At 46.0% G+C, this 14,313-nt stretch overlaps 1 protein-coding gene across 1 annotated transcript in view; it reads right to left on the bottom strand.

Annotated features, from left to right (window-relative positions):
* TBX22 (T-box transcription factor 22) overlaps positions 1 to 12,480 on the bottom strand; it is a 138,052-nt gene extending 125,572 nt beyond the window's left edge. Inside the window, exons 1-4 of the mRNA XM_069613822.1 lie at positions 11,992 to 12,480; positions 9,502 to 9,625; positions 7,942 to 8,043; positions 6,968 to 7,142 (exon numbers count right to left, since the gene is read on the bottom strand). Coding sequence (XP_069469923.1) covers positions 6,968 to 7,142; positions 7,942 to 8,043; positions 9,502 to 9,625; positions 11,992 to 12,148 — 558 coding nt within the window. The 5' untranslated portion in view covers positions 12,149 to 12,480. The remainder of the gene's footprint in view (positions 1 to 6,967; positions 7,143 to 7,941; positions 8,044 to 9,501; positions 9,626 to 11,991) is intronic.
* Positions 12,481 to 14,313: the final 1,833 nt, after the last annotated feature.

Below are 14,313 nucleotides of genomic sequence, written 5' to 3'. Positions count from 1 at the left end.
TTCTGCGATTTAGGCAACTTTGTGATGCTTTATGCAGGAGAGCAGGGGCTGCAGTCACTGTTAATGGCTGTGCTTCTGAAACCTTTCAAATACAAATGGGGACATGACAGGGTTGCCTTCTGTCGCCTTTAGTGTTTGACTTATTTATAGAACCACTAGCTGTTGTGCTTAGGGCACACCGGATATAAAAGGTATCGTGCTCTGTGATTACATTTCAAATGTGCTTCTATATGCTCGTGACCTTCTGGTGTTAATTACGGACCCAGAACTTTCCTTCCGAGAGTTGATGTCATTGCAATTATTTGAAAGTGTTTCAGATTATAAATGAATGTCTCTAAGACATTGATCATCCCGATTTCTTTTTCATGTCATAGGGGGTTGTTTGATATAGAAGGGAATGTGTGGGCTGAAGGGGGCTTCAGGTATCTGGGTATTCAGGGCACTAGAGATGTTAGCTTGCTCCTTGAGAGGAACATCAGGCTTAAACTTATAGTGATAGATGTGTTGTGTTGTAAATGGGAGAACCTGAATTAAACACTGTGGGGTGAATTTAGCACAATTAAAATGACTATGCTCCCCAAGTTATAATATGTTTTTATCATGCTTCCCCTTCCGCTCACAGGTACACTAGTTTTGGAAATAAATAAATCCCTCAACAGGTTTTTGTGGGCAGAATGTGGGAAGTCATAAATTCCAAATGATGCTCTTCTTAGACAGATGCACCTGTGAGGTTTGGGTTATCCTAATATTAGACCGTATCACACTGCTTTGAGCCCATTGCATCACTGGCTCATGTTGGATCATGTTGACTGTGCGAATTGGATTTGCATTTAGAAAGGGGAAGCTTCTCCAGCTCCACTTCATATCTTGATATATGTGGAAGAACAACTTCCGGTTGGCTAGACTGTATTTATAAGATATTTCATAAAGGGGAGCAATGAGATTTGGGGCGAGAAATATTTGCTCTGATCAGAGTCTAGTCTGTGGAAGAACCCGGATGTGAACATTTATAATTGTGTTCTTTCTTGGATTGTTTGGCAAAAAAGTAGGTATTTGGAAGACAGAACAGGTTCATCATGGTCAGTGTAAGCTTGATTTTGAGTTCTTGCATCTCACATAAGCTTGCGGTTGTCTGAGAATTGTCTCTTTTGTGCATTAAGGGATCTTTTTTTGATGTGTTATTTTTACCCCCGAATGCTAGTTTGCATGGTCCGCCCACGGTTTTGTACTTAGCTAAAAGTATGTTGCTTTCCGCCTCCTTTCTTTATGAACTACTTATGCCATCTGAGTTCAACAGAGCCTCTCAATGTGGTTGGGGTGATTGGGATTCAGATCTGGGTTGTTGGATGTCTGACATTGAATGTAACCGTACATGTGCAGGTCCAAGCTGATTTCATATTGATTTGGAGCTACGGTGCACACAACAGAAGATTACTTACTACATATCCCTGTGGAAAATGTGGTCCTGTAAATTGTGCCAAGATCATTTCTGTTGGAACTGTAAAGGAGATGTGGATACCACTTTGCACATGTTTTGGTTATGCAGGAAAGTTCAGTTATTTTGAGATGGGGTTTGTCAGCATATAGACTTAGTATTGGGTCTTTCTTTCCCTCGCACAACATTGTTGTATGTGTTGGGTTTGTTCCCTTCTAGTAATACTCGGTCTGCTGATAAGCTCTTCTGGGTTTATAGGGCTCTCTTGGTGGCCAAGAAACATATTTGAAGTTTTAGAAAAGTAATATTAGGCCTACTGTTGACGACTGGTTTGACGTTTCTTTCCAGTAGGAAGAGAGTGTCTTTCCACGTTAAACAGTGGCAAGACAGATATGAGAATATTTGGAGAACTTTCAATGATTTGTATGTAGAACTGCGCCAATCCCAGCTCTTTTTTTCTCTTCTTCTCTTTCCTTCGTATTTGGCAGTTGATTTACTGCTCATATGTATCCATTGTGCCCTTTTATACCTTCCACTTGTAATAAGTTCTCTGTTACTTCTTTTGTGGTAAAATAATAATACTTTTTTTTAAAGAAAAAAAGGTGCTTTCTTCCAAAAATGTGGGTTTTTCCCCATGGGGCCGGTGCCACCATTGTGGAAGAAAAGACAAGGCCGCTAGAAGCTAAGGCCTTTTTTTGTAAAGCCTGAGGCTAATGCTGAGAGCTTCAGGCTTTAGGGGAAAAATCCTTGGGACTGATTCACATAATTTTTTTTTCAATGGGATTGCACCAGTATAAAACACTTATATGAATTAGGCTGCTTGGCTTCTAGTGGCCTTGCCTCATCTTCTTTAATGGTAGCTCCGGCCCCCGCCAGGTATCCCTTTAACTAAGAGATGCAGCCATCACCTGATGGTGACAAAAATGTGCTGATTGACTGAACCATTTACCTTCAAATTAATGTATTAGGATTTTACTGGTAACATTCTGCCTGGTCGAGCATGGTGTCAGTATGATTGATATCATGAATAGAGGAGCAGGCATTATTGTGCTCTCTTTAGTAAAACAAAAGGAATATATTTATTAGGCACAAAATCCGGTAGAGTGACATGTTTCAAGGAGCTGTGAAACCATGAAGGGAGTCATTTTAAAATGAGCAGAGTGGAAGTTGAAAGCATAAAAGCAAGGATTCATGTTTTGACCTCTTCATTTTGCACTCCAGCTCATTGTTGAGCCCTTAGAAGGGGTGGGGGGGGGCATAAAGCAGAGTTTGCACCTGTGTTGTGCTTTCCTCCCCTGTCTTGGAAGAGCACCACGTTTTAAGCCTGAATATAACTTTCAAGCAGGCATAAAGCAAATGGATTTCTAAGGAATCTGCTTAATTTTAACACCTACTAATGCGCAGGCTGGATTCCATGAGAATCCATAAGTAAATGTCACCTACAAAGCGCACTTTGCAGGCAACATTCACTTTTTGGCAAAGCGGAGAGACAAATTGAAGTTTAAAGGTGATTTTGCCTAGTTTTACTCTTCGCTTTTACACTACGCTTTGTAAATGTTTACAATTGCATGCAGGGACACAACAGCACGTAACTGCAAACATTGGTGTCCTTGGAATGCAATTTGAATTTTTTAATGACCTCGAAAAACATGTTTAAAATGTGTATTTTTATTTGTATTTGCATTTATTTGAAGAACATAGATATCAATCTCAAACAGAAATGACTCACAATAATACAGTTACAGATGGCAGCGGCATTCCCACTAAGAGTGCCTGTACAATAACATAGAGATGAGAACGAGTAGTGAGCCAGATATGATGGTGTACACATGTTAGGACATGCACTAGGAATAAAGCAAACCAAACAGAAACAAAATGGATATAAGAAAACAGATGACTTATAGGTAAAGTTAAGCAAAGGGGGCAATTGATTCAAGCTAAAGAGGAGTACTAATTAAATATACAAAATACAATGATTAAGCATTGCTGGAGGCAGTGGTGGGGTCATAGAAGCAGGATGGGGGAGAGGGCAGAGGGTGCTCCCTCTTTAGCAAGTAAGTGAAGTTAAAGTCGAGCTTTGAAGAGATCCACACTTGGGCTGGCTTAGGTTGTTATGGCTAGGGAATTCCTTTGGATCGGCATGGGTAGGGAGAAAGAGGGGGTAAAAAGAGGAGGCACGGGTGGGTATAGGATGTGAGTTTGAGTGCAGAGGAGGATCAGAGGAAACGAGATGAGTAAACTGAGATACAATCAGACAGGTACTGACGAGCAAGAGCATGGATAGCTTTGTAGATGAGAAGCAACTTGAACAGAGAGTGGTTGTGCATGGGGCATCAACAAGCATATTCTTGGTCAGTAGAAGAGGGTGAGGATCTGGGTTGTAGAGAATGTGGGTAGCAAAGTTGAAGACTTTGTGAGAGGGAGGAAGGAGGAGAGATAAAGGCCAAGCAGTATTCTTGCACAGTCGCATGCTTGCACAGTCGTATGCTTGCACGGTCTCCAGTAATCATGTTTAAAAGTTGAACAATATGCAAACAAACTGCAACTCAGTTGTAGTGTAACTGTGTTGTAAATCTGGCATAAAGTGCATCTGTAAACAACCAGTATGCATGGTTCTAGACTCTGCTGGGCAGTCCCACTGAAAACTGTGGTGATTTAGGTTGGTTTGAGGTCGGCTGAGTCAATGGTAATGTCCCTATTCTTTCCACCACCCCTAATGTGGGTGTCATGTATAACCCTGTGTGTGAATATTCGATTATGCAATCAGAATAAATAAGAGTGATTGATCAGACAGTAAATAATAAATAATAACTCATAAATAAGCCATGCTCGCCCATTTTATATGACGTTAACAATTCATATACATTTCCATACCATACTGTTAGATTAATATGATCGATTTGTTTAACATTCCAAAAGTATCATGTCAGTTTCGTATGACAGATATAAACAGGCCTGGGTGCACATACCCCTGCCATGTGGGATAGAAAGAAGTGTGAACGTTCTGTATGGGTGTGCATGTCAATGCGAGAGAAGCTAAATGTGCACATGACTGCATATGAATGCATCTGTGCATGGGCCGGGGAGCAAGGCTATGGGGAAAGGGCATTGGAGCAGCCAGTATGGATGTTTCTTTATAGTTTTATGGCATGTTTGACTGGCAGTATATGGATAAATCCAACTTGATGAGTGTTCTACATGGGGGAGAAAGTGTGGAGGAGCGACTACATTGGGGCAGCCAGCATGAATGTTTCTTTACAGTTGTATGGCATGTTTTACAGGCATTACAGGGACAAAACCAACATTTTGAGTATTCTAACCTGGGGAAGAGGTTAGGGAGCAGGGGCTACATTGTGGCAGCCAGCACTGACATTTCTCCACAGTGGCGTAGCATGGCATGTTTGTTTTACTGTCGCTATATGGGAAATCCTACTTGAGTGTTCTTATGTTGAGGAGAGGGTGGAGAAGGAGGATGATATTGCAACAGCTAGGATAGACGTTGCTTTACAGTTGCTTGGCATGTCTTACTGGTAATATAAGCGCAAATACAACTTGATTGGTGCTCTTAAGTAGTGGTTGGGGTGGACTTTATTGGATCAGCAAACATAGATGTTTCCTAACAGAGGCATGGCATGTTTACTGACATCATGAGAACAGTCGGCATGATTAAAATGTTCTAACATGGAATACTGGCCTACATTGGTGCATATAGTATGGGCATATGTCTTCCAGTGGCATGGCATTGTGGGCAATGCCAGCATGATAAGCATTCTTATGTGAGCGCACGTGCCCATTATGGTGCAGCCAGTATCGTCATGTTTACTTACAGAAGCACTGTTGTTTTTTACTGAAAATCTGAGAAAAGCCAATAAGGTTATGTTCTTACATGGGGATACTGACATGTATTGGTAGAGCCGGTATGGGCATATTTCCTTATGTAATCTTTACTTGCATTATGTACAAAGCAAACTTGAGCATTTGGGAATAATGCCATATATCTAGCATGGTCATGTATGGCCTCTGCCAGCATGAGCATTATTTTATAATGGCATGTATTGAGTGGAAGTGCATCATAAAAATGCATTAGAAAATGCTCTTTTGCACTGTTGACGTGTCGTCATGTATTGGATATTTACGTGTGTTACCCTACGAAAACGAATGTGAACGGTGTGGCTTGTTACCCAATTTTTCACAAAAAGTAATCTTTTAATTGCACAATTTCAAGACATTATTTAGAAAGTCTTCTTGGGGGGAGACCCCGTTGGTTGGTCCAAGCTCCCTCCTTGCGCTTGGACACTCCCACATATGCATACTACCGGCTATGTGGAAATGGGCAAGTCTTGTTAGAGAGAGGGATAACAGGGCAGGGCCAAGTAAACATTTCAATGTTAAAGTAAAACTACATAAACATGTTGCCTCTCATTTCATCAGCATAGAAATCTATCTCCTCACAGAGTGCCGTGGCGGTAAAGTGTGCATTTTGTGTTGGATTGATGTTTGGCTGTGCTGTTTACCAGTGATGGGCGCGTGGTCGTCCAATTGGTCTTAACACACGGGGGGGCACATGGCACTGTAATTAGGAGTGTGCGTGTGGATGGGCAGTTGGTACGTGAGACGTCATAGCAATGGTGCGCACTTGCAGCCAATCCTTTGGGTAGATGTGTACGTTTACCCGTGGATTTACTGTTACTCCTACTCATCATCTACCCACCTTCCCACGTGAGGTTGTTTCTTCTACCCCCTCCCAAACGCCGTGGTCATTCATTGATAAAAATGTGTTGCATATGGGCACAGACTACTCCGCCAGAAGCTCCGTCCCTCGCCCCTGTACATCCCAGACAGGTAATCAGGCACTGCACGTGACTTGCCCCCCACTGACCTTGGCCGACCAACAGGGGTTACAAGCAATAGGCGGGTCCTGAGCTTACAGGCAACACGCCAGTTTTCGGGCACTGTTAATCTTGGGCGGCAGCCAGAGTTCAGCGTCTGGAAGAACGTCCAAGTTCTTCACTATACTGACGGCACCCGACAGCGTCCGGGTCTGTTGGCCAAGACTTTTCTAAGGCGACTTCGCTGGGGTTGCCCACTAGAACGCGTTCATTATTAGCTGGGTTTAATTTGAGGACATTTTATTCCATTCACTATTCAGCCGTAAATATGCAGTTGAAAAAAGATGAGGCCTCGGTTGTAGAAATGATGCGTCACGTGCGCTATTGTACAATGCGTACAAACGATGTCATCAGGCTGTCTATAGGAATGCACGCGCTCATGCCATATGTACTATAGCGGACGCTCGCCTGCATGCCCCGTAGGAATGCTATGAAAATGCACGCACAAATGCACCCAATGTGCTTCGTGCTACGCATGTTATGCACCTTAAGGCCCTCATATGTTCCTCGCTCGTGTTGTACAGAGAAGGCACGTCTGCATGCACATGTTCCATTGCGCCAAGGCGCCACCCACATGGCCGAAGTGGCGCTGTCACAGAATGCACATCTAGATGGCTCGCGCAGAGAGAGAATGCACACCTACATGGCCCTTGTCGTCCATCTCGTTATTGGTGAGTTTCACTCGGTCGAAGCTGACGATTTGCCGCATCCAGGTTTCTCCGGAGCAGGGCGAGTCGGGGTGGATGTAAAGTCTGGGCGTTATGCACGAGTGGTCCGTGTTTCCTGCCACCATCCACTGGGAGCTGTGATACACGTACCTGCAAAAGAAAATCACTGCGCATTAGCGAGGATGCCCGCACCCGGGACAGCTCCCTGGCACTCGTGGCTGACGGGCGGGGGGTGTAGGGGCAGCGACACTCGCAGCATTCCCAAGCTAACAAATGCGCGCGCCGACGCAGAAGGCATTTTATTATCGATTATTTGAGTCAGATCGCGCAATTATACGGTATATTCGCACATGAAAGTACCAAGCATAGAATAACAGGCGAGTGTATACCCCGGTATTAAAGGAGGCGGCTTTCCATTATGTATCAACCACGAGTTTGCTTCCTGACCAAGTACACGTGTGTCTGACACATTCGTGACAAGCTGCCCCTCGCCAGTCGCTCTATGCATGGGTCTAGCTGCCGGCAAGTCTCCTCTCTCACCTGAACCCCAGCCCCCCTGGTGCTGCTGAAGTGGTGGGAACGGTGTGAGCGCTATAAAACCCCTCACGGGTGGAAAATACAATCGCTCTCCACAATAAAAAAAAACAAATAAACAACTTAGTTCACAAGACTTGCATTGGAATTTTTATTTTAAAATCTAACCAATATATGGTGTTATTTTTACTGCCGCCACTCTAGATGCCACCGACATTAATCCGGTCTGGATGGGGTCAGGAGGAGGCAAACCTTGTGTTTCAGTAGGAGCGGCGTGCGTGTGCGAAGGGGCGCGAGATTGCTCTCGGCGGCGCGTACCTGCAGTATCCGTTTGCTCGCACGCCCCCTTTACATGCACGCCTGCGGGGATTGATGGCACCCAGCCCGCCCACGAGTGGTACCCCGGCCCCCTTACCTGTATCTCTTGGAGTCCACGGGGATCACGTCCATGGCTATGTAGTACTGCTTGACCGGGTCCAGCCCCTTCACCTTCACTCTCACGGAGGGGAACATGCGCCTGCGGGGGGGGGGGGGGGAGAGAGCGCACGTGAGCGAGGAGAAGATCCCCTCTAAAGGGCGCTAAACTGGGGTGGGGGCAGTTATATATCGCACAATAAATCATGCTTTTGGGATGTGTAAAAGGGCAGTTTTCATAACAAAGGGATTCATATTAACGTCTTATCGCATGGCTAGACAAAGGATAGTTAGTTGTCGCTTATGCGTGTTACTGTTATTACTAATGACACTTGCAGCATAGCGTGTAACTTATTAGTGAATATGAACATCGATCGAGGTATTATTTAAACGATCAAATGTGTTTTAATTGTGGTATCTACATTACATGCATTTCTCCAAACTATTAAACGCATACAGGATGCAATGGTGCAAAGTGCTTAAACGCCGATGCTGTCGCGGTTCGCTTAACACCGGCAAGCACTCCTGTGCTGCAACATATGTGCACAGCCTTTGTGAAAGTAAAGGAAGGCGTGGACGGTGATCAAGTGAACCATAACAGCAAGGGCTGCAAATCACACCTGGGTACGCTCATATCACTGCCACGGGTTTGGTGGAAGTCCAGTGATGAACAGGTGTGTGTATGAAGAGACGATGTGCACGCGAACTGGTGATGTGTGTATTCTTTTGTTTTTTGTTTTTCCCTGCGCTGTGCCCCACTTTGATCACACCCTCATTTACTGGATTGGATCCCACGAGTTCTATCTTTGTGCTGGGGAATGCCCTTGCTAGCTTCAATGCGTTATTGTATGACATTTCTGATCGAAGTTGACATCCCTGTCCTTCAAATAAATACAAACGTTACATTTTAATTACAAATACATGAGGCGGAGATTTGTGATGAAGCAGATGTGAGTGGGCGAGGCAGCAGGAAGAAAAAGCTACATATGTGAATGGAGCCAAGATGCGCATATGATTCACATGTGCAAATAAACCGCAAATGCGAGACTGTAAAGAGGAGTAGCATGAACGGGAGATGCGCATGAGGAGCAGAGATGCGTGTGCGTATGATGGAGAAGTGCGAATATACTGCAGGCGTGAGAATAAATGTGCCTATGAAGTGGACATGGTCGCACGAAGGGGAGATGCGCGTATGATGCAGGCGTGCGAATAAACGCAGTTGTGAGAATGAAGAGGACACGTGCGTATGAAGCAGAGATGTGCGTATGATGCAGTATGTCGAATAAACTACAGATGTGAGAATGAAACGGAAATATGCATATGATTCACAAGTGGAAATATAGGACAGATGTGAGAACGAAGAGCTGTGTGAATGAAGCGCAAGTGTGCATGCTAGGCAGAGCTGAGCGTATGATGCCGGAGTACGAATAAACTGGGAGATGTGCGTATGATGTAGAATTGATGCGCTGCAGAATGGAAAGGAGAGCTGCGCGCGCGAAGTAGGTGTGGGTGCAAAGCTGACACGCGCCCCCCGAACCCCAGGATGCCGCAGGAACCTCACCTGCCCGCCTTGGTGATGATCATCTCCGTGCCGATGTCGTGGAAGCGCTTCCACAGCTCGGAGCCCTGCAGCTCCACGTGGGTGCGAGCAGCCGCCGCCTCGGTCTCCGGCTTCGGGCGCTTCTCTGTCGGGAACACAGAAAGAAAGGGGTCAGGCACTGAGGGGCAGCGAGCGAGCACCCGAGACAGATGCAAGAGAAAGCCCTGCGAGGACACCTGGGATACATACAATGAATGAAGAACCAGTGTTCAGACAACTCCAGACACCGCCCTCAGAGCGCTACAGAAGGGCGACCGTTACCTAGGGTAACCAGACGTCCCAGTATTTGGTGCTCTGTCCCTCTTTCTCAAGATTATGTTCCCATTGGAAACTGCAGTGGTCCCTTTTTTGTAGTAGGTCTTCATAGCTGACAGACATGAATGCACAATCTCACACCGAGGAAATGCTACATTTTAAAACTTAAGATAGTGTTAACACTATCAGTGTTTATTTAAACAGCAACACTTAAAGCCCCTTCTCCACACAACGCTACTAAAGTGCAGTGCCTTGACAGCCACTCTCAAGAATTAGTCCTACTTTTATGTTAGTTCTCATGTCCCGGTTTTTTTACTTTATAAATCAGGTCACTCTACTGTTACCCTAGCACAGGGGTTACCCACAGCGGGGGAGAGGGGGAGATTCCACGCAGACCACCGAAAACAGCAGCGCGCTGCTTTCATCCATGCACGCACTTATTAAACAAAGGCCACGTGTACACACCACTGAAACCCGACAGCATTTCAAAGGGCCTGAGCCCAGTTATTCGTTTCATTTGTGTCTGTTTTCGAAGTGCCAAAAGGTAAAAAAAAAAAAAAACAATACAATAATTATCACTGCAGAGGCGCACCCGACCATTTCGACAGCTTTCTAGAACCTACTAGGCTTTTTTTCAGACAGCTAACAAGTGGAATTCAGCTTTGTACGTGTGTCTTCTAAAACTGCGCACCTGGATTTCGTTCAGCAAAACAAGATTACAACGTTGGCAGGGGTTCATTCTGACATTTCAACTACTTGAGTATTTATTTAATTTTTGTAAATATTGCTTTCGTGTCCGCCAACTATTTAGAGTGTCAGGACAGCGTGCGCTTCTAGTTCTGACACAGGCGCGTCCCCAGACGGACGAGACCGTTTATTTCTTAAGAGTTCAAAAAGACTGGCCGCAGGTGCACAACGCTGACACTAATGAGCAAGGTGCGCGAACACCTGCTGCTGCTGCCGCTCGTGCCCGCCGCAAGTCACGCGCCGCCGGCTTCCTCACAACCGCTGCCCTTTACCCCTGTAACATGTCCATGTCCCTGCGGCACGAGGCCCTACACATCCCGCGGGGAAGCCCAGGAGGATGGGCACCCGCTTCTGCGCCCACTATATGCGAGCAGCCTGCAATAACCCAGTTCGAATCTACACAGAGCCACTTTTACCCAATTTATCTGGTCATTATTTGCGCCCATTACCTCTGCCGATATAACACCTTAGAATTGACTGCGGTCTTTTTCATACCGACGTAGTGCCCCCTGGAATGGCTGACACCTGGGAGACCCGTCCGGTGACATTTCTCCCTGACCTCCTATTCCCCATAGCCCCCCCCCTGAACCCTGCATTCACTGCCCGTGCTTGCACGAATTACTCTAGTTTCGATGCACACATTGCATTGTATTGCGTATGCGCATGTCCACGCGAACAATGCGTTTTGCGCAACGGAGAATGTGTCTTGAGCAACCCATGCACATGTTAAAATACGCAATAAAAACCAAATGTGCGCAACCAAAGTAAAGTAATTCGTGCAAGCACAGGCTGTGACTATGGCAGCTGTGAAATGGGCACATGGGATTTAGTTTCCCAATGCAGCAGCTAGAAGCCTGTTATAAGCGCTATGATAGAATGCACAATACCCATAAGCAGCCACAGGACGGGAAATACACAAGTTACACGCGAAAATCAAAAGAAATATAGTTGGGCCTAATTCACAGAAGCGTTTTATAATGGCGTGATCCCAGTGAAAAACGCTCTGTGCGTTTTGTCTAATAGCACAGACAGGCAGCGGGCGGACTTCCCTCAAACTCCCCTCTGCTGGTTACATTTTAGGAAATAGTGTACCCGCGACGCCCGGAATGCAGATGTAATGGTCTGTCGTGCATTCGTGAAGAGCTGGTATTGCCCCTTTGGGAACTCAGGTAATGCATTGCCTTCTTTAAATGACCCATCTATTGAAGTTAACATAAGAGCTTACGAGTCGCACATTTCGTTTTAAATCGGGCCCTCTAGTTTAGACACCCCTTTCACATTTTCATCTCAGAAATCTGGCTGCATTTATGGGCTCGCCAGCTCCCGAGCACCAGATATCAAACACACTGGAAAGCGTTCTCGGTTGCATTTGAGTGCATATCAGCTACTCGGCCAACATGCTGCTAATAGTGGCCCCATGAGAAGTAAAGGGGAGAGTCATATACACACCCTTGTCCTCCGTTGATTTAACCTCGGCTCCTTCTCGCGTTCCTCTGTCCGGTAGCTCCTGCGGTTTCGCGGCGCTATAACCCGGGCATTTCCGTTTGCTGGCTTTGCCAACCAGCGCCTCCACGGAAAACGCGTGCGCTCGGGAGCTGAGGGCCATCCTGGGTCCGAGGCAGCTTCCCCAGAAAGGCGTCAAATCTCCGCGCGAAGAGCCCGGGACACTGCTGACAAGAAGCTTTATTGCGTGAAAAGGAAAACTCGTGGAAGGGGAGGCCAGAAGTTCCTGAAGGAAGCCCCAGCGTTTACTGAGGTGGACCCCGGACGGCCTGGGCGCGCGCCTCCATCAGGTAAACGCCCGGTGCGGGTTCGCTGCGGCTCCTTGAGACCTGGCGGGGCGGGGAGGCGCTCGGCGCGGGCGGGCTGGCGGGCGGGTCTCCACCGGTGTCAGGCTGCGCAGCTCCAATGAGCAGGCGGCGAGTCCCCAGCTGAGGCAGAGCGAGGCCGCAGGCCCGGTGTTTGTTTTGGAAACTGAGGGGAACATAAAAATCAATGAGTGACACTTCACAGGGGTGGGAAGGAGGGAGCGAGAGAGGCAGGAGGAGAAAGGGAGGGGCTCCGAGGCGAGGACAGCTGAGGATGCAGGGATCACGGAGGAGGGCTAGAGGAATAGGAGGTCAGGGAGAAATGTCAACGGATGGGTCACCCAGGTGTGGGCCATTCCAGAGGGAACTACGTCAGTATCAAAACGACCACAGGATTACTAATACAATGCCACATCGCGGAAGTGTTTAAATGCCATCATTTGTTTCTAACCTTGGGGGGCTGGGAGGGGACATGTTTTTAAATTAAACGATGTGAGAGAAAGAGCATGAAGTGGGATAGGAAAAGGAGGGCATGAAAAAGTAGACAATTGGACAATACAGAAACATACGAAAGGGACTAGTGAAAGGGAAAGGGAAGACGAGATGAGAAGAGGGAAGTTTATATTGTGACAAGAACGCGTTTTTGTTTTAGATGACACTGTCAAACTCGGAAGAAAATTCACATAATTGCACAACAAGGGGCCACTTTCTTGTCAGACGTGAGGCTATTCTTCTAGTGTTCAAGAAGTCACAAAGAAGCACGCCTAGACCCAGTCCTACCAATTGCCTGCGAGAGGTTTACATTTTATGCAGCTGGGTAACAGTTTCGAGCGTATACACAGTATAACCACGGACAATCCAGAGATGGAGTGTGTTGGAGGGTAAAGGAATGGGGAACTCTTTGACTGAACTATGCCAGGCAAATTAAACAAGATACTATTTGACACACATCTCTTTAGAAAATGTTTACTAGTGTAATCTTGTGGAGCATCACTTACATTGAAATGCACAATTACAAACATAGCTCGAACACAATGATTGTCATTCCATTTAATCTGAAATGCACAGGGCTCTTAATAGTGTCAGTAGGCACACATGTAATTTCCCTACATAAATATTACAGGAAGTTAATCCAGCTATGTGGGAGTGATGTGGGAGTGATCCGAGAGTGAAAGTCGGTTTGTCGGTGACTGCTGCCGTGATTCACTCCTTTGGATTTGCACTTTACCTGTGCCTGAAGCTCACACGCCCCACCTGCTTGTTGTCGTGGTTTAGTACGCGGTCACACCCAACTCATGGAGTTCCTTTTCCCGCAATGAATGTGGCGCACAATAGAGCACTTTGGTTTTCATTCAGGTTCTATTTGGTGATGCCTCCAACCCCGTCTCGCACCCAACCCCAACAAGTACCTGGTGACACAATGGAATAGGAACCAGGCGGTTTGCATTCAGAATATATTTATTAATTAATTTATTTAGCCAAATATCACAAGTAGATTAACCTCAGCAACCAATATTGTGGCAACACAAGAACAAAATGACTTCTGTAAAGGCACCAACATAGAGATATGCTGTCACAATGAATTCCTTTTAAATCACCCCCATCGATACAAGAAAAGAACAATTCATCACACGCAGTGATTTATGCTTTTCTCCCAGCAACCCTCACTCTCCAAACATCAATTAGACTTCACTTCTTCTGTATGGAAGGCAGTGGTAGAGAGTGGGAACACAATGGGAAAATCGGATTTGGGGTCTTACTCACAGAAACAATATGAAAAAAAAGAAAAGCAACAGAAATTCGTTTTGCCAAACCTAAAAGTAACAGGCAGGGCTTTGGGGTTTTAGTCAGCACACAATGGGAACATTGTTTTTTGGGATATTTGATCACAGAACCAATATGGGTGACAGAAAAGCAATGGGAAAAATGTGTTTTTGCCACACCTAACAACACCCACGGCTTT

The sequence above is a fragment of the Ambystoma mexicanum genome, chromosome 5p, assembly GCF_040938575.1.
Source record: "Ambystoma mexicanum isolate Mex_15411 chromosome 5p, UKY_AmexF1_1, whole genome shotgun sequence".
Lineage (NCBI taxonomy): Eukaryota > Metazoa > Chordata > Amphibia > Caudata > Ambystomatidae > Ambystoma > Ambystoma mexicanum.
Note: the sequence above shows the minus strand (reverse complement) of the source record. Positions and strands in the feature narration are given on the sequence as shown.